Source organism: Nannospalax galili, unplaced genomic scaffold (genome assembly GCF_000622305.1).
Source record: "Nannospalax galili isolate Female #2095 unplaced genomic scaffold, S.galili_v1.0 scaffold488, whole genome shotgun sequence".
In the NCBI taxonomy this organism is placed as follows: domain Eukaryota; kingdom Metazoa; phylum Chordata; class Mammalia; order Rodentia; family Spalacidae; genus Nannospalax; species Nannospalax galili.
Genome location: NW_008360316.1, coordinates 3,985,796 through 4,010,980, shown reverse-complemented (window position 1 = coordinate 4,010,980; position 25,185 = coordinate 3,985,796). Strand labels below are relative to the sequence as shown.

Here is a 25,185-nt window from a genome sequence, read left to right as displayed (position 1 = left end):
TTGTGAGTGTGTGTGTGTGTGTGTGTGTGTGTGTGTGTGTGTGTGTGTGTGGTGCTACTGGTTTTGCCACCCAATTGTTCCATTGACCTCATCCTGATAATGATAAATCATACCCATAGCATCTCACTGGAAATGTCCTGTGGCTACAGAAGTGGTGAGGATGCCCTGGGATGAGAAGACAGTGAGAGGAGGGTGCTGTTGGCCATGTCCTGCAACCCACCCAGCACCTAGCATAGCAGGTGGCATACAGCAGGTCCTGGAGAAGTGCCTGCAGGCCACATGGGTGGACAAGCACTCAGCTGGAAGCACTCAGATGGAACAGTGCACAGGTGTTAAATGAGTGTTTAAAGGGATGAGGGATGAGAGAAGGCAGCAGGAGGCTGCAGGCAGTGAGTACCTGTGTCTCCTTTGTCACCCTTGGCACCATCTCGTCCATCTCTTCCCGGCAAGCCATTGTGACCTGGATTCCCAGGGATGCCAGAGAGCCCTTGTCGGCATGTGTCCTGGGAGTACATGTTCCTAGTGCAGACTCCCACAGTCAGCAGGAGCCACCAGATTCTCATACTTACACAACAGTCTGGACAGAAAGAGGGAAACAGAAACTGAAAGAAGTCTTGTTACTGGGCCCAGACATGGCCTCTTCCCTCTGCACTGGGAACCGGCCTTCACCTGGTCTCACTAGGCCTATGGTCAGGGTAAGTAAAGGCAAAAACCAAGTAGCTGACTAAGCTGGTTACAATCAGAAGGATACATTGTCACAAAGCTGGGCATGGTGGCAGCACATGCCTATAATCCCAGTGCTCAGGAGGCTGAGGAGGATCATAATTTTCAGGCCAGCCTGGGCTACATAATGAAATCTGAGAGAGAGAGAGAGAGAAAGGGGGGGGGTAGAGAAGCACTGTCCTCAGATGTAACACAAGCGATTGGGACCACTTTTGATGGTCAACCATAAATGTGGAACCAAATTTAAGGTCAGAAGACTCTTCATGTTTCATTTTGGACAAGCCACCTTTTTGAGCCAGTGAAAAATGCTTTCTTATCCCACAGGGATGATGTCAAGATCAAATGTGACCACAATGTACATGAAAAAGCACAGTAGAAATAATAAGGCCCACACAGAATTACCATCTGAGTGAACAATTCTATTACCTGGAATAGGGCCAAAAGAAGACTTGAATGAGTCCTGTGTTCCTAGTAGCATTGTCCACAGAGGCCACAGGGTGAACACACCCATGTGGCTCTCAGTGGATGAGTAAATACACAGTATGCAGTATATACATGCAATGGCATATTATTCCATTCCCAAAGACAGGAAATCCTGGCTGTGCTATAGCACAGATGAGACTCGAGGACAATAGGCTGTGACTCCAGACCCAGCTGTGTGAGTCTGCTTGTCTAAGAACACAAAGTGGCACAACCCATGGAGAAAGGAAGATGGCAGGTACCAAGAACTGAAGGGAGTTGGGACTTACTGTTTAATGGGAGATGAATACCTGCAGATGCATGGTGGTGATGGTTGCAGAATGCTGTGAACATATATAATGCCACTGAATCATGCACTTGATTAAACTGGTAAGTTTAATGCTATATATATTTAATGATATATTTTATCACATTAAACAGTTTAAAGTATGGGTATATAATTCAATGGTAGAAAAATTGCCAAACATACATGAAGCCCTGGGTTCCATCCAGTATTCACCCCCCCACCCCACACAAATATACACAGTTATATATGTTATACCCAAGGGATGACTTTTCTGGGAATGCCTTCTGTCACAATATGGACATGACATGGGCATGGGCATGTTTGTTAAACAAGCAAGGGGGAACTATGGGAATGATTTTTCTGGGACACTATCTCAGCTTATTTACAATGTAAACAAGGTTACTAGGCTTTGGGCTTCTCTGGTAACCTAAACATATAGCTTCAATCCCTCATAACCCTTCCTTGCCCTTGACCCAGAATAGTTTAGGTGTGTATGTTGTGTAAATATCCAAAGTGCTGCAAGCAGGGAATATTCCTTAGACGCAGTTAGCCCACTTATGTTATAAACAATAAACAGGTGGGATTAAATCAATAACATCTGTTTGTGGTTGTGTGTGCTGTTCTAGGTCAGCAGGGATCAGACAGAGAAAATCCCCTGATAAGACAGGTTCCCCATTTCATGCTGGATGTACAGTGTCAATAAAGAAGGAGTGGGGGCCTTTGTTTGAGAGCACAGTTCTGGGAGAAATCTGAAGGAGCAGGTTCTCAGAACAGTTCAGGGCCCACTCTTGGATTAAATGGATGATAAGAGTCAGGCTGTCTTTATTCAGGCAATAAAACTCCAGTGCCAGGAACGGACTCCCTCTCTTGAAGCTATTGACTAGAGGTCTCATAGACCCTCAAACAATATTGGCCATTGCTCCTGCTCTTTGTTGCCCACCAAAGTTAATCATATGTTTTGAGATTATTTAACATTAACTCAGCTTAATGTAAAACAATCTTACTAGATCTTGGGCTCCTCTTGAAAAGTAAACATATAGCTTCAATCCCTCATAACCCTTCCTTGCCCTTGACCCAGAATAGTTTAGGTGTGTATGTTGTGTAAATATCCAAAGTGCTGCAAGCAGGGAATATTCCTTAGACGCAGTTAGCCCACTTATGTTATAAACAATAAACAGGTGGGATTAAATCAATAACATCTGTTTGTGGTTGTGTGTGCTGTTCTAGGTCAGCAGGGATCAGACAGAGAAAATCCCCTGATAAGACAGGTTCCCCATTTCATGCTGGATGTACAGTGTCAATAAAGAAGGAGTGGGGGCCTTTGTTTGAGAGCACAGTTCTGGGAGAAATCTGAAGGAGCAGGTTCTCAGAACAGTTCAGGGCCCACTCTTGGATTAAATGGATGATAAGAGTCAGGCTGTCTTTATTCAGGCATCGCTGAAATGTGTCATCACACTGTTACATAAGCACAAACAGCAGTGTACCAATATACCACATTTGGGCTGTGGCTGTAGCTGTAGCTTAGTGATAGACACTTGCATAGCACACATGAAGCCTTGGGTTCAAACCCCAGTGCTGCAAAAAACAAAACAACAGTTACCAAACCGAACAAAAAAACTTGATCCTGGTGTGGTGGGACATTCCTAAACATGCAGCAGGTTGAGGCAGGGAGGTCATAAGAAGGACCTATGCACACAGGGTCACAGTTTGGGAAAAGCCCATTTCCACATTCTTTCCTCTATAGACACTGGGCCTTACTGAATGTTTTGCTTTTTTGCTTTGTTTAAATCTTCAGATCAACCTTAGGTTGGAGCCAAGATCTGGGTGAAAGGGGAAGATTTCATAGACAAAGGGATTGGCATGTGCAGGCCCCTGCAGGGTTGTGAGTCTTGAGATGGAGCCAGTGAGACTCCTGACCAAGCTGAGGATCCCCAGTGAGTGTGCAGAGCACCACACCCCCTCTTCCACAGGATCTGGCCTGGCTTTGTATTTGATAACATGGTCACAGGACCAAAAAGCTGGCTCCTCACCTGTCTGTATTTCTGGCATTATTTTATTCCCAGTACCACATAGTAAAGTTGGAGCAGCAGGTTGGGCAGTATTTGTTGAATGCAATGACTATGTCATGGCAGAAATTTTAAGATTTGAGAAAACAAACAAAAATGGATGCATAGGTTAATGCAAATATGCATATTACCAACAAACAAGAAGTAAATATATGCAAATGAGCAAATACATGCCAATGGTTTCTTTAGAACCTTGAGGTGGTAGGACGTGCTCCTGTAGGAAAACTTTTAGGTAGTACTAGTCACAAATTTGTAGCTATTTTTTAAAAAAATATTTTATTTATTATTTTTGTTTTATGTATATGAGTGTATTGCCTGCATGTATGTGAGTGCGCCCGTATCATGCAATGCCGTGGAGGTCAGAAGAGGGCTTTGGATTCCCCTGGAACTGGAGTTAAGGACGGTTCATAGCCACCATGTGGGTGTTGGGAATCGAACCTGAGTCCTCTGCAAGAGCAGTCATTGCTCTCAACCGCTGAGCCATCTCTCCAGCCCCACAAATGTAGCTATTTAAAAACTCAGGTAGACTCTGCCATCTAAAGACGTGGCCATCTGGTGGAAGTGGCTGAGTGTTACAGGTAGGTACACAGGGCATTTCTGGAAGAGTAAACCCTACATACTTACTCCATTTCAGGAAGCTGAGTTTTCTTAGAGCCAAATCTATGACTAACCTACAGCCATGCCTCTGAACTTAGAAGTGACTGGCAGCCTTTGTGTGGATTCACCTGCTTTACCTGTGTTTCTCCTTTACGTCCCAGTTTCTCTGTGAAAAGCCACCTGGTGCCTGCCTCTTCTAATTAACTTCTTTAATTCAAAATCAAGGGTAAGCTTCCCCCAAACACTTCAAGATTCTTACTTCTCTCCAAAATGCTAACATTTAACAAAATCAGATGAGCATCACTCTTTTCTCCTTTTCTTCAGGCAAGGTCTTGCTATGTAGCTCAGGCTAGCTTAGAACTCATGGTCCTCTGCCTCAGCCTTTCAAATGCTGCCACGACAGGCAGGCCCCACCATCCCAGCTTGCTGAGCAATCTTTGCTGAGGCTCAGCCTGCTTGTGCATAAAACATGAAGGGTGAACCAACACCTCAACAGTCTCCACCCTGGACAGTGAGGAACCCACACATCTCTTAGTTGTCTTCGTATTTTCTTCCATGAGCTCTAACCATTTATAGTATGTCTCTTCATCAACATACACTGATTTTGTTATACACTGCATAAATTAACAGAGATGTAAATATAAAAACATACTCATTAAAATTTGTAATCATCTATAAGCTTTTCTTGAAAATTCTGTTATTCTTAGAATTTCTGTGTATCCCAGACAGGCCTGGAACTCATTCGGTAGCCAGACTGATCTTGAACATGTACGAGTCCTTCTAACTCTGCCTCTCAAGTGCTCAGATTATAGGTATGAGCCATGCCTGTTGATTCTTTTCCTGGAGGAAAAAAAAAATTTAGAACCAATCACCCTTCTTCTTACCCAGAGCTTCATAAGATACCTGACTACTTCTCATATCACCAGACAGACTCATCTTCACATCAACAGGAGCTACTTTAGGACCCAGATACCTTCAGCTGAATGTGAAGAATTCGTTTTGCAGTGTACTTACCCAGAGCTGCAGGCTGAACCCAGGTGCTGTGCAAATTGGGAATCCACACACAGTAAATAAGAGCATGCTTTCCTGCCACACAACTCCCTAGTGAACAACACTACACAACAGCAGGAAGGGGAGGGGACCAAGGGAGGTGCAAGATGCCTTAGAAGCACTTCAGAAACCTCAGCGGCACCCAGCACCTCCTGCAAGCACCACTGACTGTAGAAAACTTCATTCCCTTTTTTCTCCATCCTTTCTAGTAAAATGAGGGAACTCAAGATGTCTTAGCAGATGAAGTGAGGAAGGAGTCTCCATAAAGGTTTCTTTCCTTACTGTGAACAGCTTCTTGGTGGGCCTTGGGTCCATCATGGGGCAACAGAAACAAAAATGAGTATGACAGTGACCAAGTGGCTTTTGGAGCCCTGGACCACTAGAACCACTATCATTTACTTAGAACTTTAAAATGGATGATTAGGGTTACTATGGCCCTACCCAGGTGTTGGAAGCAACATCTGTCTGTAGTTCTTTTATATGAAGTACGGTGTGGATAAAGACTCCATCCATCCCTTCACCCATCCTCAACCCTGGGAAGAGCACACTGCAGCTTGGCCTTCAGCCATGCAGTTCTTCCTCCTTAGCTCTTTGAAACTTAAAAGTTTCTTTTTATTTTATTTTTATTGTATGTGTATGTGTGTATTGCCTGAATGTAGGTAAGTGCACCCGTGCAATGCAATGCCTGTGGAGGACAGAAGAGGCTGTCGGATCCCCTGGAACTGGAGTTAAGGACAGTTAGCTGCCATGTGGGTGCTGGGACTCGAACCCAGGTCTTCTGCAAGAACAGCCAGTGTTCTTAACTGCTGAGCCATCTCTGCAGCCCCTGAAACTTGAAAGTTTCAAGAACACAGTGAGACCACACTCTGTTCTGAGATGGGCAGGGGGCTTAACTGCAGAGGCCATGTGGGGATGGGGTCTGCAGGTACTGGGAGGCTTCACCTCAGCAGAGATATCCACACCTGATTCTTCTCCCCATATGCCTCAGTTTCCTCATCAGCACAGTGGACAGCCAGTGCCAATGCCCAGTAGGAGGTGGGACTGAATCTGGCAGCATCCATTAAGCTAGGTCTGGCTTTTTTAGGTCCTGGCTCCCTCTCCCCTCCTGAGAACTATACCCAGACTAGTCCCTTCATGTGTGGGTAAGTGCAGCTGGCTCTACAGACCCCTGTGGCCACTCAGTCTGAGACTGCCAAAGGCCCCATCTCTTCTCCTGGTGTCCTTGTCTATGTGGGACCTTCTCCAACCTTATTCCCAGCCCTAACCCCTCTCCTGAACTCCACAAGGTATTTGCTACCAGGGGACCAAGCATGGGGCTCATGGCCCACTGTTCACAGGATGCTTCTGCTGCAGTTTGTGGTGTTTCCACCCATTCTTTGTGTCAGACAAGACTTGGTCACCAGTGTCCCTCGTCTTCCCCAAGGGCTGCCTCCAACTCGCCTAGCCATTCTTCTGCCTGGGCAACTGTCTCTCTGGGCATCTCTTTCCATTAGCACCTTAATAGGCAGTGCTGGTTGCAGTTGGCCTTGAGCTCTTTGGCCACATTAAGAAATGTCACACGCCACCAAGGCCACAGAGTCTCTACTCACCATCCTGGTCATGTTATAACCTAGCTGAACAGACCATATGGGCCCAGTTCTGCCATAGCAAAGTCCTGCATTGCTTAGCTGAGCACTGTGAGTTTATCCACAGGATCCTGCAGGGGTCTTGGTGTGTGTGAAGTCCTCACAACTTGGGCAGTGATTTGATTACTTGTTAGAGAAAGGGCTCCATTTCCAGGAGCTGCTATGCATCTGCCTGAAATCTCTGGTGCAATCAGTTCATGATGAAGTTTATCACATCTCTATATAGTTCTTCAAGCCACACGCTCCTCTAAGGGGGTGTGGTCTCTCCCCTGCAAGCAGCAGCAGCCAATAAATGCCAGTTCTCCCTCCCAACTCTTGTAAAGCATCTCTGCCTTCTTATTTTCTCTTCTATGTATGGCACCATTTGGGCCACCCTTTAGGTTCCTGGTGTTGTCACCCCCCTTCACCCAAGGGGAGCCTCGCAGGTGGAGCCCATGGAAGAGTGAGCAGAGGATGCCAGTGGACAGATGTTGGGAGTAAACAACAAAAAGCAAGGAGCAGCCTTGGCAACCCTGAGGAATCCCTGATTAGTCACAACAAACAATGGGCTGTTTACTGGACTTTTCTCAGCTTGTTAATGAGAGAAGGAAATTCTTATCCACCCCACACCCTGGGTGAGGGAGGCCAAGGTCACAGGCTCACATCCCAGTGGAGGCTCCTGCCAGCAGCTCTGGCCACCCAGGGGCACAAAAGCCTGGTTATCCACACTGCATCATGGGTAAAAGCTGCTACAGGACTTGGTCATCCAGGGCTCCTGTCACTCAATGGGGAAAGGGCCTGCTTTCCCCTGGTTAGAACCCCAAACCCAGAAAGGACAACCAAAAACAATCACTTCCCACCTCCCGCTCTTGTTAGTCATTCTGATTGACCCCTCCCCATTGCCCTCAGAGCCTCCACACCTGCTCAGTGATTTCCTCCCACCTATCAAGGATGAATCATTAGGAAGAAACACCAAGGTCAGGAAAAATAGGACCTGCAAGTTCCTTTAAATTTTGGTTTTTTCCCTAGACCGTCTTACATGGCTCAGGCTGGCCTTGAACTCTGTATTATGTAGCCAAGGTTAACTTGTCTCCATCTCCCAAAAGCTGTAATTATAGGCATGTGCCATCACGCCGAGTTTTATGTAGTGCTAGGAATCAAACTCAGAGCTTCATGCATGCTAGGAAAGCACTCTACCAACTGGACCACATCCCCAGCCCTGACCTCTTTTTGTATAATGTGGCTATCTTACCTTATTACACAGATGCACTGCTAGAACCAGTTTGGCAAATTAATTTTAATATACAGATACAAAATGACAAATACAGATTCACAGCATTTACAAGAAATCATCCAAGTAACATTGTAATTCTTGTTTGTTTTTTTTTACAAAAACACTTCAACAAAAATGCACATATTGTACACAGATTCCATTTCAGCTGTTGAGGCCACACGCAGCTCAGAAGCAGCAGTTGACTTACAGACAGCAGCACCCTGATGTGGACGAGTAAAAAGCTTACCAAAAGAGTGGCCAAGAAGGTAGGCAAGTCACTCACAGTGGGCGTTAGTATGTACAAAAAGGACCAACTTTAAATAGAGAAGCAGTTCAGTCTGCTCTAAATTCCAACAGCAAGGCCTGGGAGACAATGGAGGCGGTAATGACACCTATGTTGTAGCAGTATTTACATAAATCTGTAAGCTGATCCCCCCTTCAAAATCTATGTATTTTGTTCAAAGTCTTTCAAATTCGATTTTCTCTGGCCTCTGAAAAAGAAATAATCTGAAGGCCAAGTGCGTTCTTGGGGAAACGTTGCTAGCGGTCTGACCACGCTGAATCCAGCCTCCTGGCCTGGAAGTACAGAAAGGGTCATTCCTTCACCCATGCTGGCCCTGGCCTCTGAGAAACACTTCTGCTTCTCCCCTCCTTGTTAAAGCCATAACGCAGAAGCTGTGCCCCAGCTCCAGGAAACCAGGCTAGCTACTCTGGCTGGGAAATGAGACTGACCCACCCTGAGAAATATCAGCAATCCAGGTACACAGAGATTTCACACATACAAGATGCTGGATTACTGGCTTTAATGACAGATTTCTACCATGAACTAGATTTTGAATTAAATGCACTTTTACTTTGTAACAGCAGCAATTGGGATGTGGAATCAGTCTTCAATGAATTGGCTAGAAAAAGGCACAATATTTAGAAATGATATTAGATGGTGGCTATGTGTTCTCAAATATAGAAGCTGATCTGTCAGCAGAAAATGAAAATCAGATCTGATAATGCCAGCTATGGGCACAAATTGCCTTCCAGAAATGTTACTTCTTTTTCTAGGACTTTAAAAATTTTGTTTATGATCATTCATCACCTACTGCAGGATGGTTATACATTTTAGGTACAATCTAAACCAAGGAGGCTGCTTTTGACCCAAAGCTGTTTCAACAGAGCTGACAAATTCTAGAATTCTAAAATAGAGCAAATGAAATTCATCAAAATTGTACATCATCAATTTTTGGCCCATTCAGGGTGAGAAAAAGAGAGGGAGCAAGCGAGAGAGTCCTCATGATATCCACACATCATTCAGGTAAGAGGCTCTTTGTTGCTCCTTTTTTTTTTTCTTTTCAAAATAGAGAATGTGACTTAAATCAAGAAGAAAGTTTGGCAAACTGAAATAAGAATACGTGAGGCCTTACACTTTTTGTAGAACTCAGGTAATAAAACTTAAGCTAGATGTAAAGATTTTCAAGGAATCAACGCTATTACATCTTTTAAAAATACGTTAGTTTTCAAAATTATCTAGAAATTCCAAGTAGGATCCATCCAGGACAGACCTTTGATCAAGTGCTTCTCACACTGTATAAAACTGCCTGGGGCCAGCTCAGGTCTTAAACTTGGCCTGATAAAAACATGTCCTGATGTTCGAGATTGTTAGGAAGTCTGCGGAGGTAGGTGGGAACCGGAAGTTAGGGCTCAGCTGGGAAATACATTAGGACTGGTTGCAAAAATTAAAGCATTTCTTCAGAGCCCACTAGCAAATGGAAGCCCACTGAGTGACTGTTCTGCAAGTTGAATCCTCAGTGAAACGCAACATGAACAAATGATTCATTCTCTTCACTTCTTTAAAGCAGTTCTCTTATATTAACAACAGAACTGTTCAAAATGGCTTTACATACAAACTCCAGCAGGGAAAAGCATGTTAAGCAGTTTCCAAAATATACCATTATATTTTATTAGTAAAAAATGTCAGTTATATAAATGCAACTGAAGTTGAGGCATCTATTCAAGGACGGACACATACACACACACACACACACACACACACACACACACACGCACACACACACACACACGCACACACACACTGTACATGTTCTGTGCATGAAGCCACAGCACCTCTTTTGTCTCCAGACACACAGTGCAACAGTCCACAGAAGTAGGACCCCTCCCAACTGGTACACTGGGCTGATTAAAATGCAAAGCCTGTATTCTCTAGACTTATTTAACAGCCATTTTCATCCAACTCTACAATGTCAACAAAGGAAGGGACATTATTTTTTGCAGGTGTCAGCCTGTGTGGTCTTCATTAAAAGATGGCTCTCTCTGAGCTAAGGAATCATACAGAATGAATCTCCAGCTGGCACAGCCATCCACTATCGCTGTGGGGTCATGTGGACAAAGGTATCTCCAATTTCCCAGGAAGCAGGACAGCTTTGTCCCTTGTTTTCTCTGTGGACCGTGTGTATCTTTGTTGTCTCATCGGTGAAGCCTTTGCAAAGTCTGAAGATGCTCAGGTTCACTTAGGAACGCCTGTTCCACACATTGTACAACACCAAAACTAGATGAACAAACTTTTGTACTACCACCACCACTTGTGTGAGGGGCAGTTTCTTAGGTTGTAATGGGTGAGCAAGATGACCTTCACTTGAGGTGTCACTTACACAAGGCATGCAACTGGTGAGGACCAAGGTGAGAGGGACAAACCAGCTGGCAAGGGAAAAACCTTCCTCTGGTTTGGAAAGCAGCACTGGCTTCAGGATGCTTTCATCCCTGCACTGCCAGGTGACAGGTACCTCACATCTCCCCCTAGCTTGTGAACAGAGAACCTTGCAAGATGAAGCCTGGACTGTCACTTGGCACCTGCATGGACTCAGATGTCACCAGTCACCATGGAACACTGTGGGCAACTCTCTGGAGCCACAGTTCCCCTACTGCTAGAAGACAGAGGAAGAGGGCCTCTTCCAGGTGTGTCCAGGCACAGGCTGGAGAGAGGCTGCCAGCTTCCTACCAGTCCCCGCCCAGGGATCCTTTAAGGTCAAATACAGAAGCAATCCTCAGCGCAGTCATTCCTTAGGGATTGAAAGGCTCTGGTGCTCTTTAAAACTGTGATGGGGTATGTCACTGAGGAATTTGCAGTGCCACTGGTCAGCATTCTTCATAGAGTAAGGCTCTGGTTCCACATTCCAGACACCTGGGAGTGTGCCCCAGCTCCCAGTGTGAGACAGATCAGTGCTTCATGGTCTCTGGCCTTCCATAAGGGTACTGGAGTCTCTCAAGATGAAGGTGAGTCCCATTCCTTCTCTCCTTCACTGATCCCCCCAAAGGAGCATTCAGCACTGGGCCAAGAAGCTGCCCTGGACATATGCTGAAGAAACAAAGTTAGTCTTCCCCACATGGCGCTTCAGGGGCACACCCTGGGCAGGACTCATTTCCTAAAGGGGGTAAGTTTGTGGAAGGTGTGCCAGAAGAGTGATGGTTTCCTCTTGGGCTCCGCCAAGGCAAAGACCTGCTGTTGGGGGACACTGGTGGGCACGGTGACATGGCGCTGGTGAAGTGGGGGCAGGCTCTGGTGGGGTGGGGCTGCAGGGCAGCTGCTGTAGCCTAATCCATGAGGGAGAGAATAGACACTGGTCACTTGAAAGTCACAGGCTTTAGCTAATTCACAGAAAACAAAAGGACACCTAACAGCTGTCTTAAGAAACAGGACTTTCAGATATCACTTGTGACGCCTACACAGATTACCTCATGGTGTCCACCCAGAACTTTGCAGGAAGGTGAATCACTTTCAGCCACAATGGCAGTCAACGAAGAATCAGAACTGGGTTCCCGATGGGGACAAGAAGCAGCGACATGCTCTAAAGTAAGTCTGGTACTTCCCTACCCAGATGCTATACCATACTTCTCACTGTGAGTATTTGAGGGGAAATTTTTTGACTTCTCTGTGCCTCAGTTCTCTAATTTCTAAAATGGGAGAGATAATACCAAGGTGTTGTAAGAATAAACAGAGTAACATGCTTAGAAACCAGAAATGCCTGGAGTCCTATTTTATTTTAATTACATTTATTTGTGTGTGTGTGTGTGTGTGTGTGTGTGTGTAAGTCAGAGGACAACTTGAAAGAGTCTGTTCTCTCCTTCCACCATGTGGGTCCTGGGGATCAAACTCAGGTTGTCAGGCTTAGCAGCAAGTGTTACTACCTCCTGAGCCATCTCACTGGCCCCCTCATAACTAATTAGTTTAGTCTTTTGAGACAGCACTTTACACTGTTGCTTAAGCAACCCTTGAATTTGCCATAATGCTCTTGCTTCAGCCTCCCCAGTGCAGGGATTATAGTATAAGTCACCATGCTTGGTTTCTTTAGCCAGAACTCATCACTTTAGCCAGAACTGTTTCATTAGAGAAGACATTTTAAACTAAAGTGAAGTATAAGATCAAAAGGAAACTGTAGAAGCCAATAGGAGATGATGGAAGAGAGAAGTCTAGAGGCTGAGAGGAGAAAATTCAGCATTCATGCCTGCTGACTCACCATGGTTCCTTTTATCTTAAAGACTGAGTGTGAGCAGGCAGATAACCCAGGGAAGCTGGCCAGTGCCCCACATGCTGGGGTCTTACTCTTCAGGAACCCAGCTGCTCATGAGTGGCTTAACACAGACAAGCTAACAAATGCTAATACCCATATTTACTAATCTGCCATCGAGAGCAGAGCTACAGTAAGTTAAGTACATAAATACAATGGGTTTTTCTGACTTGAAAATATCTTAAACTTACAGAAGCAAAAAGATCCACATCTGTACAGAGAAAGCCAGGGACAAGCAAGTTCCATTTAGGTAAGGAAGTCTTCCTGGCTCCTTCAATGCAGACCTTGCACACAGCCTGGGCTTAACTGGTCCTTGTTTTTATATTTTCAGACAAGAAAATAACAAATGGGGCAAGCTTCATAGGCTCAGCCCCTCTCAAAGTGGAAGAGTTGATCTGAATAAAGGGGTAAGAACACACAGTTTTGGAATAATATTCAATCTGTTATTGAACCTGGTAATGGTGTCACCTGCCTGTGAACTCACTTTAGAGAGGCAGAGGCAGGAGGACCTAGCTTGAGCTATTCTATATAGTGAGATCCTGCTTCAGGAAAAACACAAACAAAGCAGAAAACAACCTAAAAACAAAATTCAAACTTACCACTGGACTCTAGTTGAAGTAGACTGTTGGTGTTGGTGCTATCTACACCCAGGAGACCTCACACCTCAAGTGTGCGCACTAGGACCTGGCCTGTGGTCTGGGCATGAGGGCTCCCCTGTCACTGCCAGGCCACTCTAGTGTGTATGTGTATGTGAATGGGGAAGCAGGCTATGAAGAAGCCCAGGGTCTTCTCACCACTAACATACTGAACACTGAGACCTCCCCCGACCTGAACTCAGTGCAGCAGCCTACAGTCAGCAAGCACTGTGGTATTGGAGAGTCCTCCTCAAACTCCAGGATACAAGAGAGGCTCCAGTTTACCTAACTGGTCACCTGGTTGGTCCAGTGGGAAACAACATCATTCCCATAGGGGGTAAGGAGCAGGGGGGCCTGGGAGGTCTAGGATGCCTATGGGCCTTTAGTGCCACCTGGGAGATTTTGTGCATCTGCATCCAAACCTGAAGGATTCTCCAGCTGCCTGTCACTCTGGGTCTGTTCCTAAAAAGTCACATGGCTTCTTCCCATTCCACTCTTATTGTGGAAGGGAACTCCAACCTTACCTTTAGACTTCCCGTGTCCTGCCTTCTGAGCATTTAACATGGCAAGTTTCTTTTGATTTTCTGGAATTTCCATTCCTGGATTTAGAAACAGATGCAATGCCTACTCAGAACCATGAAAACATTTCAGAACAAATTCATACAACACAGTGTTCTGAGATATTTTCCACAGCCTGGAGCAAAGGACCCTGAGAGGATTGACTGGAAAGGAGAGAACCATCACTGGGACTTCGTGATGACCTCTGAACCATTTTAAAGAACAAATGGGGTGCTGTTGTCAAGTCAATCATTCCCAAGCTGATGTCCTCAGGGGTCACCCCAATTACAGGCCTAAAGCATCATGCCCTGGGAAGAGGCCAAGGCAAAGGGTCCCCAGGGCTGTTGCTCACATGTGTCCCGTCAATACAGGACAGCACAACACTTTCTGTGGCCAAAGGCAGAATCAAGGGCAAAGTCTGATGCTGGTGGCTGGGTGCAGGGAATACGGGGACCACTCTTAAAACTCCTGTGGCTTCTGTTCTGCAGCAGCGGGAGGGAAACTCTACCATCTCGGACCATGTGATCCTTGAGATGGGGCAACACTGGTGTCTCTCATTCATCTCATCCCTAAGAACTCCTTGTCTCTTGGGGCACCATGGCCCACATTCAATAGTTTGTGCTCATGTTTCCAATTTGTTTGGGAGGCTTTGGAGCTTGGGTTTAAAAACTATGGGTGCTGCCACTGTTAATGCCATGTGGCACCTTCTGTCTCACAGGGCTACACAATTACCAAAGTCAGCAGAAGCTGTGTTGACAGACCAAAGAACAGGTTCGGTACTCCATATCTGAAATGTGTGGGGCCAGAGTATGTCACACTTCAGACTTGAATATTTTCATATATAAGACATAATAAGATAGCTTAGAGATGAGACCAAAGTCTAAACACATGATTTGGTTATGTTTCATTTATGCCTTATACATAGTTTGAAAGTAATTCCAAACTGTATTTTTAGTACACCTGCATTTTGACTGAGACCCCCTCACATGAGGTCAGATGTGGAGTTTTCATTGTGATATCACACTGGTACTCAGAAAGTTTTTGAGTTTTTGATCTCATATTATGGGGGCACAACCTTTACAAGATTGAGCATCAGGAGTAAAGGCTTAACTGAGATGTGTGGCACATGGTTCTGTGGCTACAAGAGGTAGGGAATTACATAGGGGGATTGTTCTGAACTGACCCAGGCAGTGAGGTGAATTTGAAGTGCTTTACAAAGGTGTCAGTGAGGGCTTGAAAATCATTTCATATCTCTGGGCTGGGGAGATGGCTCAGTGGGTTTGCTAGAAAGCTTTAGTGTCAACTTGACACACCTGGGTTGAGGGAGCCTCAATTGGGGAATTTCCTCTATTGGACTGGCCTGTGGCCATGTCTGAGGGGCATCTTCTTGATGAGTGATGTGGGAGGGACCAGCCCACTGTGGGTGGTGCCACTCCTTGGCAGGTGGGCCTATGTTGCATAAGAAAGCAGGCTGAGCAGGGGCCAGAAGAGCAAGCCAGTAAGCAGCATTCCTCCATGGCCTATGCTCCAGCTCCTGCTTCCAGGTTCTTGCCCTGAGTTCCTACCTTGGGCTCCTTGATAAACTGTGACCCGGGAGATATAAGATAAATAAACCCTCTCCTCCCAAGTTGGTAGTGATCAGAGTGTTTTGTTACAGCAATGAAGAACAAACTAGAACAGTGGGTACAAGTACTTGCAGCACAAAGTATGAGGACATGAGTTCAATTCTCCAGTGTCTATGTAGAAAGCCAGTATATGCATGCACGTACCTGTAACCCAAAGCTGTGAGGAGCAGAGACAGGAGGATCACTGGGGCTTGTTGGCTGACAGCCTTAGCCCCCGGTTCAGTGAGAGACCTTGTCTTAAAGGAGTAAGGCAGAGAGTGATAGAGCAGGACATCCAATGTCCTCCTCTGGTCTCTATACACATGTACATGTGCACCCCCCCCCACGTGCACATACACCATACACATACACAAGAAAAGAAGAAGGAAGGTAGATAAGTAGGTAGATAGGTGTGAAGAAGGAAGGAAGGAAGGAGAGAGGGACAGCAGCCAAGTCTGGTAATGTACACCTTTAATCCCAGCACTCGGGAGGCAGAGGTAGACGGATCTCTGTGAGACGGAGGCCACTCTGGTCTGCATAGCCAATTGTGGACCAGTCAGGGCTACAGGGAGACCCTCAAATACATACATACATACATACATACACACACAAATAAATAGGAAAGAAACAAAAGTGAGCCACTTGGTGTTTCTGATGGTTGGGGGGGAGGGGAGGAATATCATTACTAGATGGTTAAGTCCCTTGGGACATACCAAATTGATGTTACATGCTATGTGCGCCATGTTTAGGAGTGGGTCCATTCCTTAAGGCTCAAGTCTCCCATCTATAAAATGGGAATAAGATTAGTGAGGACAACCTAGGGGTTTATGGACAATTTCTGCAAATGCTCCACAAAGTAAGCGCTTACAGCAGCCCCAGCTGCCATGGGCAGAGTTTAGAGTTTGTCAATCCTCTATTTTCCCAGCAGTGGGATTCAGCTCTCAGTCACAACTGGCCAGGGATGGAGGAGGTTGGAAAGCAGGAGCAGCTGGCTTCCAGGGCCAAGGGAACTCACCCATCTGCTGGTCTTCCTGCACCCGCCGCCTCTCATCCGCATAGGCCTGCAGCCACCTTGCCTTGTCCTCTTGCTTTTTGGCACAGAACAGATGAACCTCATCCGTGGTCCTACTGACCAGCTTGAAAGCATTCCTCATGCTGAGGTTCCAGTCCTTGTCCCGCCCATCCTCCACATCTACAAGTTCCACCTCGTCCATGTCCATGCGGCCCTTGTAGTAGAGCATGTCCCTGCGCAGCAGGTCCTTCTTGCAGGACACCAGCTGGTGATCAAACAGGAAGAAAATGCGCTGCTGGCTCTTGCCCTGCCTGGTGATTTTGGTCAGCTCGCCTGAATGAATCAACTCAGAGCTGCGGTCTAGAATGTCTAGGCCCTAGGGGAATAAAAATACATTTTAAGTTTTCTGATTCCTTCTGGTTTTGGATTCCTTCTGGTGGCAAGAACACAGGAGGGGCCTCTGGTATAATATTCTAGCTCTCTAAAGATCCCCCCCCGCTGCCCCCAACACAGGCAAGCAAGGTCTCAAAGGCCCCCCAGACCTTGGCTTTCTGGGTTCTCTGTCCATGAAACATTTCTCTTTAAAAAATTTTTTTTGATTATTTTTATGTGTATGAGTATATTGCCTGCATGTATGGAAGTGCACCTGTATCATGCAATGCCCAGAGAGGTCAGAAGAGGGTGTCAGAGCCACTGGAACTGGAGTTACGGATGGTTTGTTAGCCACCATTTGGGTGCTGAGAACCAAATTCAAGTTCTCTGCAAGAGCTGCCAGTACTCTTAACCCCTGAACCACCTCTCCAGCCTGTGAAACAACTCTTTATTGTTCTTTATTTCCTACTCACTGGGAAGACGTTAAAGGTACCTGTTACCAGAAGTATCTTCCTGACCTACACCCTTGGAGAAAACCAGGCTAAAGTAACGGAATCCAGCTAACCCTGCATTAGGAGCTGATGAAGAACCTCCCCAAAACAAGAAAGAAGCAGGCTTTAACAAACAGGGACACAGCACCACTAACTCTGATGACTTCTGAGTTGTATCAGAAGTATCTGTCGACTCCCAGGGTCTTGGAAACAGGAGGCCAGGCTGCCAGCAGGAAATTAGCAAACTCTGGAAAAACTGCCCCCTAAGTGTTAGAATTTAAGACTGGAAAGAAAACACCCTCTTACAATATCTAGGATGAACAGAAGCCAGTGTTATTTTATGGTATTTGGTATGCTACTGGTCTACATTTGTAAGACTTTATTCTTCTTTAATCTCAGTAATACACAGTACTTTTTGGAAGCAAAAGAGCGTGACTCCAAAATATTTCTTCTAGTTCCTTGCCTACAGTAGCTTTGTGTCCTAGATTCTTCACTTGCAAAATAAGGGATTCAGACCACAATCTCTGAGGGGAGGCCAAGGCCCCTGAGAAAGAAGTGCTTCCCAGAGTTCCCTGCTCGCATCACCTTCAGCTGAATTCCTGCCTGCTCATTCCTCACCTTCTCAGTTCTGTGAGAATCAGGTTTAACCAGCTGGTAGATGTAGGTGAACCTTACTCAGTTTAAGAATAATCCAAATAGCACTGCCTTGTTCTTAGTCACTGAGGTAGAGTGTAGAGGTGACCAATACAGACTTTGCATCCCACTGGATTCCTGGGTTGAAATCTAGCTCTGTCACTTTCTAGTTATGTGGCCATAGACGAGGAACTTACCCTTTGGGAACCTTTTTATTTCTACTCATTAAATGGGTATAATCATAGTGCCTCCCTCAAAGGACTATTGAGAGGATTAAGTGGGTTCATAAATGGAACTAGTGGTAAGCATAATACATGTATGTATATATGTATGTACGTACGTATGTTTGAATGTTTGTATAATGGTGAGTATACCATTGAGTGATTGTTGTGGGCCTGATCAGGTAGTGTATTTGAACTACTATATACAATGCTTCCACAGCCTAGGAAGTAGTATTTTTCTCCCCAACTTAAAGGTGATAAAAGAGAATCTGCCTGAATCATTCAGGATTCAAATGTCACCATGACTGCATAGTCCCCTTGCTCCTTATGAAGCTGGTCTCTCCATGTCAGGGAGACTAGAGGCTAAGCAATTTATTAATGACTGACACTCATCAGGCTAGATTTCTCTTTAACTATATTTTCATTTATCCTGTGTGTGCATATGTGTGGGTACACACATGTCACAGTTCATAGATGGAGGTCAGAAGACAATTTGCAGGGGTTGGTACTTTCCTTCTACCATGTGGTTCTTGGTGGCTGAAGTCATGTCTCATGTCTTTGGGCTTGGTGACCAGCACCTTTACCTGCTGAGTCATCTCACCTGTCCAGACTGTATTTTTTTGTGGGCATGGGGTATAGAGTAGTTGACTATTAAACTTAGCAAAATCCCTCAAAATGCAGAGAACATTAAGTCGTACACATACCATTGATGACAGAGCACATAATGACAAACTTAGAATGGTTAAGTACATCGTCACTGGGTGAAAGCACAGGAGACACAAGCCCTACTGTGATGTGCGTGTCATTCCCACTCACCTCCCAGCCTACGATGGACACCTGCCAGCGCGCGATCTTGTCGATGCTCTCCAGCTTGCGCTTTCGTTCGTTGATCAAACAGGCCACATTCTTCATGGCCTCATAAGCAGCCTTTATATTGCTGTAATCACTGCAAAATGAGAAGTTAATTAATTGTATGACATGCAGCTCACAAATGAGAACTGACAAAATAATGTGCTCCCTCCCTGACCTATATACTAATTGTCTACACAAACTGGCATCTGAGTAAGAGCCATTGTTTCCCCATGAATAGACCACAGTCTGCACAGGTTGAGTGAGTGGAGGAGATGCAATTCACAATTCTTTTGGGATAAGAATGTTTTCATTCATTTCCCAGAAGTCAGCATGAATGAAAGTAAATGCCAGAGAAACCAACTGTTAGTCATAGTGACTTCCGTTAGCACAGAGAGGTCGGTCTTCATCATTGCTTTGAGTCTGTCATAACCAGCTTTGCTCTATAAAGCAGTTTAGAAACCATTGCCCATTTCAAGACCAATTATCTGTATCAAGCCTCATCTTTTACCTGTTCAAGAAGGGACATGAAAGGCCACAAGCAACACGGTCTGAAGTGATGCTTTGTGTAGGTGCTAAGAGGACACCTGCCTCCCCAACATGTCTCTTTACTTCTGGATGCTACAGCCAACCCAAACTAAAAGGTCTCCCCACAGGTCCCAGGCCCACACCTCTGTTAAGTACTGAATATCCTAAAACCAGAGTATTAATCTACATGCAGGCCAGGATACAGCATGTCTAGCATCTTAAGTGTTACATTCAGGTTTTGTTTGGCTGGAGTACATGGGAGACGTGTAAATGGATCACCCAGCTAAACAGGCTGGACCTCTTATGCTCCTGTTGGGGATTTAATGGGGACCCTGATGCATTAGAATTCTCCTCTGCAGCCTTGGGAGCAGATGCTGTGTACCAACACAGGAGAACTCAGCTCCTGGGAAGTCTTGGCACCATCCATAAAGCAGATTCTGTGTCTTTTCACAGGTCTGATCTCATGGAGACAGAGCAGAAAGCACAATAAACATGATGCCTGGAGCTGCCCGAGAAATGGGAACAAACCCCAAAGAAAAGTCCAAAGTTTCTGGTAAGTTCAAAAAGAGGGCCAGAATTTAAGAGGTTTTTTGTTTGTCCATTTGATTCTTTTTTCTAGAATTTTTGTTCCGTTTTATCTTAAAAAGGAAATAGTCTTTTGGTCCCTTCCTTGAAATTTTATAATTGATTATAAATTGATTATAATTGTTTATAAAAGTTGTTTATAATTGTTTATAAAAAGCTAGACCTGATGGTGCACACTTGTCATCCCAGGGCTCAGGAGGCTGTGGCCAGAGGATCAAGAATTTGAGGCTAGCCTGTACTCCTTACTGAGACCTAATCCCCACAACTGAAACAACAGTAACAACAACAACAACTTCTGTTTAAAGGGAGGTGTGATGGTGTACACCTATAATCCTAGCACTCTGGAGGCTGTGGCAGGAGGATTAAGAATTTGAGGACAGCCTGTGCTACTTGATGAAACCCTGCCCCCACAACTGAAACAACAATAACAGCAGCAACACTTCTTCTTAAAGGCAGGTGTGGGCATGCCTATAATCCTAGCAACTCAGGAGATAGCCTGTGGACCTGAGTTCGAGTCCTAGAACCCACATAAAGGTGGAAGGAGAGAACCTATTCTACAAGTTGTCTTCTGACCTCCACACATGTTCTGTCACATATATTTCATCTTACCCCAATAAAAGTAATAATAATAACATGGGGTATGGTCATAGTTTGCCCACCCTGGAATGTATGAAGCTGCCACTGACTTCAAAAAGTCTTTGCTTTCCTCCTCCTCCTCCTCCTTTTTTTTGGTATGTGTAGGTTTATTTATTTATTTATTTATTTATTTATTTTTTCCTGGTCTTTTTGAGACAGGGTCTCCCTGTAGTCTCAGCTGGCCCAGAACTTACTATGTAAACCAGGCTGGCCTTGAACTCACAGAGATCCACCTGCCTCTGGAGTGCTGGGATTAAAGGCATGTGCCACCACACCCGGCAGTCTTTGCTTTTCTTAACTCTCTCATTTGTTTTCCCCGAATTCACTCTATGATGCTTTTTCATTCTCTCTCTTCAGAGACAGAGGCTATACATTTCCCTTTTCTCTACCCTTTTATCTATTTCAATGAACTCCCATCTCCTTAGATTCATTTGGTTCTATAATTAAACTAGCACCTAACCAGGGTCTGTTGTTCAGTAGTTCTCATTCTTCACCTTGCCTCTATTGTAAGAGGTCCCCTTTTAAGCCTCTCTCTGCCCAGGAGTTCAGAGAGGACAAGAGTCAGCCACCTTCTAGCCCTGGCAGGTGACACTGTACTGCCCTTATCGGGATTCAGCAGTTCCCCCTCTCTCTACATCCACTGCTTCTCTATCCAGATCTGTTTTGCTGGGTTTCCATTACTCATGGACAACCTCAGACTGTAAACATTAAATGGAAAATTCTAGAAATAAATTTAAATAACTTTTATTGTCATATATTCTTATAAATGTTCTCTTATGAGTTGTTGGTAATCTCTTACAGTTCCTTATTTCTAAATTAATCTCTCTTTTTGAGACAGGCTCTCATTTTGTAGTTCAGGCTATACTGGAACTCATTATGTAGCCCATGCTGGCCTTGAAGCTGCAGCCTTCATTCTAAGTACTGTGATTGCAGATGTAAGCTGCCATACCCAGCTTTAAATTAATCTTTCTCATAGGTCTGCATGCACAGGAGGAAACACTGTATATGTACACACATGTGCATGTACAGACTTAGTTCTGCACATGGGGTCAGGGAGTCACTGGTGCCTTGGAACAGATCCCCAAAGGATAAAAAAAGAACACTTACTTGCACTCATCCATTTCTTTTAAAAACTAAAAAGTAGCAAGCCACTGAATGACTCCAAAAGAATATTAATATAATATTTGTTAGTTATAACAATAATAGAGTAAAAATCCCCATGCAGCCAGGTATAGTGGTGCATGCCTATCTATAATCCCAGCTCTCGGGAGACCAAGGCAGGCGGATCATGAGTTTCAGGTGAACCTTGGCCACACAGTGAGAGCCTAGCTCAAAAAGCTCAAAACCAGGGGTTGGAGAGGTGGTTCAGTGGTTAAGAACTCTGGCTGCTCTTGCAGAGAACCTGGGTTCGATTCCCAGCACCTTCATGGCAGCTAACAACTGTCCGTAACTCCAGTTCCAGGGAATTTGACACCCTCTTCTGACCTCTGCAAGCACTGCACTTAGATACATGCAGGCAGTACACTCATACACATAAAAATAATAAATGAAATATTTAAAAAACTCAAACCCCAAACCAAACCCCAAACAACAAAAATCAAAACCAAAGAAAATCCCCATGTTCTTATGAAACAAGTTTAAGAATTATTCTTCTGTTTTTTAAACTGTAGACGTCGTGGAGTCTCTTTAGACACCTTGCCTCAGGAGATGATAAACACTGTAAACATCTGTGAAAGTGCAGGAACACCACCCGTGCTCACTATTCCAGAAGTGCCAGGCTAGCCAGAGCACACATGGCCAGCGCAGCTTCCATCCAGCTGCTGAGGTCCCTGAGGGGCCCTACTCACCTGTGCTCTTGAGTGGTGTACTTAAGCAGCTCTGCCAGCTGCAGTGGGTATTTACAGATCTTCTGCACTGGTGTGAGGAGGAAGCCATCCAAGGCGATGTCAATCATCTGCTGGAGCAGGCGGCAGGCCTCAAAGAAGTGCCGGTACTTGCCCTGCTTCATGAGGTTGGATAGCTCCACACAGGCGCCAGGGTGGTTGTTGCAATACTCAGAGTAGATGGCAAAGCCCTCTTGCTGGAAAGGAAGGCAGCCTGTCAGTCACAGTGGCTCTAGGCCATCTGTGGACACACTCCTAGAGAAGTGGGAGCATAGGCCAGGATCCCGAAGACAACCCAAGCTCAGCAGTGGCTTTCATACCTGGCCAATAGGAAGGGCACATGTGGTGTTCTGGGTGGGGGATGACTGGGTTCTCTGTAAGGGTGAGCTAGAAGGAGAAGGGACCCTATCATCCATGCCTCATCCAGCTCTGGCCTGGGGCTGGAACAGCAGACAGGGGAAAGGCAATGCTGAGGCCCAATTCTACATCCTGGTCCCCTTTCCTTTCACTGATAAAATCTGACTGGTGCTGCCTGCATACTGCCTAACCCTTGCACCTGGCTTCCACATGCCCCCCCTACCCCTTACCCCACCCCCAACTGAAGGCCTCTGCCTACTTCCTTTCTTACAGACTTCCTGTTCTAAAGTGCAGCTGTACCCCTGTCCTCATGCTGCCAGCCCTCCTGAGCTTGGAACTACTTTCCTCCTTCCTTCTCCCAAGGCCAGATAGGCACCATTGTCCCTGGGCAGCATTCCACATCCCCTGACCATCACTTTTTCCCCACCCTCAGCCACAGGGCCACATGCTACTGGACCATGTGCTTGCAGCTGCCCGTCCTTCCTGCCACCCCTGCTCTGCCATGCAGGCTTGGCTGTGCTCAAATGCAATGGGTCTACCACCAAGCCCCCTTTTCCCTAGAACGCAGATTTTCCCACCCTACCTGTTAACATTCTGACTCCAGATGCTGGAAATCACTGCTCTTTCTTCACTGATCACAACTAACCCTGTCAAACTTCCTTTGGAAATACTCCTTTCATCGGCCCCTGGGCCATCACCTCACAGGGCTGAGCCCTATAGTGGTGCCAGTAAGAATTCTAGGCTACTCCTTTGCCTGCTCTCCTCTGCCTTCATTCACCTCAAAAGCTTCTCCCTAGTTGCTCCCCAACAAGGTCCTGCTGGTCTGTCCCCACAGTCTTCTTCAGTGTCCCAAAGATGCCTGTGCACCCAGCGGCCCATGTTCTACCTGCTTTCCACAGAATCACCATGCTCAGTAATTTAAAGTCTACTCAACCCTCCAGTTCTAGCCCTAGGAAGCCACTGGGCCCAGCACCCAGGAAGAGAGAGGGGGCATTGCTATTACCATCGGTAACTACTGTGTCTATTGTCTAAGTCTTCTGGCTGGAAATAAAATCTCTGAAATCTTTTATTGACAACCAGTAATAGTCAATCACCAGCAAGTACCAATAACTCATGTGGCTGTCACAAGAATGCTCTGGGGTAGTGTCACCATCTGCTTATGAGCATGTGACCTTGAGCCACTCACTCTCTGGACCTCAGTTTCCTCCTCTGTAAAACAGGGAAATTAAGTCATATCTACCTAATGGCAGTATAGGAGCCAGTGGAAGAACCCTCCAGACTCCTGTTTTTGGTGGCAACACTTTTCAAGGCTATTGTTTAACCGGATAGGACTGACGGAGTAACGGTGACATACGTGCTGAAGAAAGCAGGATCCTATTTCGCTTAAGTGAGGTTCCTCTTTGTTGTACTGTTTCTCAAGGTCTTTCAGGAACTTTCTTTGGAATTTGTAAATGTCTTCAATGTTTCCAAAAATAGTGGCAAGCTGCGCAACAGTGAACATTCCCGTGTGCTTGCGACACTGTCGGATGTAGCCCTGCCGAATACAAAAGCAAAAGGTTGTATTTATTTAGAAAGATTTAAACAATGCCGTAGTTTTCTGTTGTTTCTGTTTGAGTTTTGTTGGCCCAGTGCCATGGTCTGGATTTTATTTTATTTTTCTTTCTTTTTTTTTGACACAGGGTCTCACCAGCCTAGGCTGGTCCCATACATGCAATCCTCCTACCTCAGAATCCCATGTGCTGGGATGACAAGTATGTGTCCAACTTGGGGTAGATTTTAATTAGAGAAAATTATTTTTCTCTCTGTGGGGCCCTTCTTGAGACAATCATAATTCCATAACTACAATTCACCATAACTATTTTTAAAACAAAATGACAGGGAAGCATTTCATATGGCTGGATTTCAGGTATCCAGAGTGAGTTTCAAATGTCAGAGTTTAAAAATTCACAGTGGATAGTGAAAATGTGGTTCATTTATACGATGGAGTTTTACTCAGCAGTAAAGAAAGATGTAATCATGAAATTTTCATGTAAATGGATGGAACTAGAAACTGTTAAAAGTGAAGTAACACGGACTCTGAAAAACAAAAGATATATGTTCTCCCTCATATGTGGATCCTAAAACAAAATCATTATAAGTGAGTATGTATCCAGACACAACTACAGGTA

General features: G+C 45.3%; 2 protein-coding genes across 5 annotated transcripts in view; both read right to left on the bottom strand.

Annotated features, from left to right (window-relative positions):
- Positions 1-570, bottom strand: part of LOC103727183 (complement C1q and tumor necrosis factor-related protein 9) — a 6,533-nt gene extending 5,963 nt beyond the window's left edge. Inside the window, exon 1 of the mRNA XM_008824996.2 lies at positions 398-570. Coding sequence (XP_008823218.1) covers positions 398-563 — 166 coding nt within the window. The 5' untranslated portion in view covers positions 564-570. The remainder of the gene's footprint in view (positions 1-397) is intronic.
- A 7,523-nt stretch (positions 571-8,093) lies between these two features.
- Spata13 (spermatogenesis associated 13) overlaps positions 8,094-25,185 on the bottom strand; it is a 150,646-nt gene continuing 133,554 nt past the window's right edge. For 3 of the 4 annotated variants that reach the window (XM_008824995.3, XM_029559576.1, XM_029559578.1), the window contains 6 exons: positions 24,372-24,551; positions 22,625-22,857; positions 18,996-19,125; positions 16,466-16,838; positions 13,813-13,887; positions 8,094-11,679 (listed from right to left, as the gene is read on the bottom strand). In XM_008824995.3, the coding sequence (XP_008823217.1) occupies positions 11,504-11,679; positions 13,813-13,887; positions 16,466-16,838; positions 18,996-19,125; positions 22,625-22,857; positions 24,372-24,551 (1,167 nt within the window). In that variant the 3' untranslated portion in view covers positions 8,094-11,503. The remainder of the gene's footprint in view (positions 11,680-13,812; positions 13,888-16,465; positions 16,839-18,995; positions 19,126-22,624; positions 22,858-24,371; positions 24,552-25,185) is intronic. The other variant, XM_029559577.1, reaches the window with a different exon arrangement.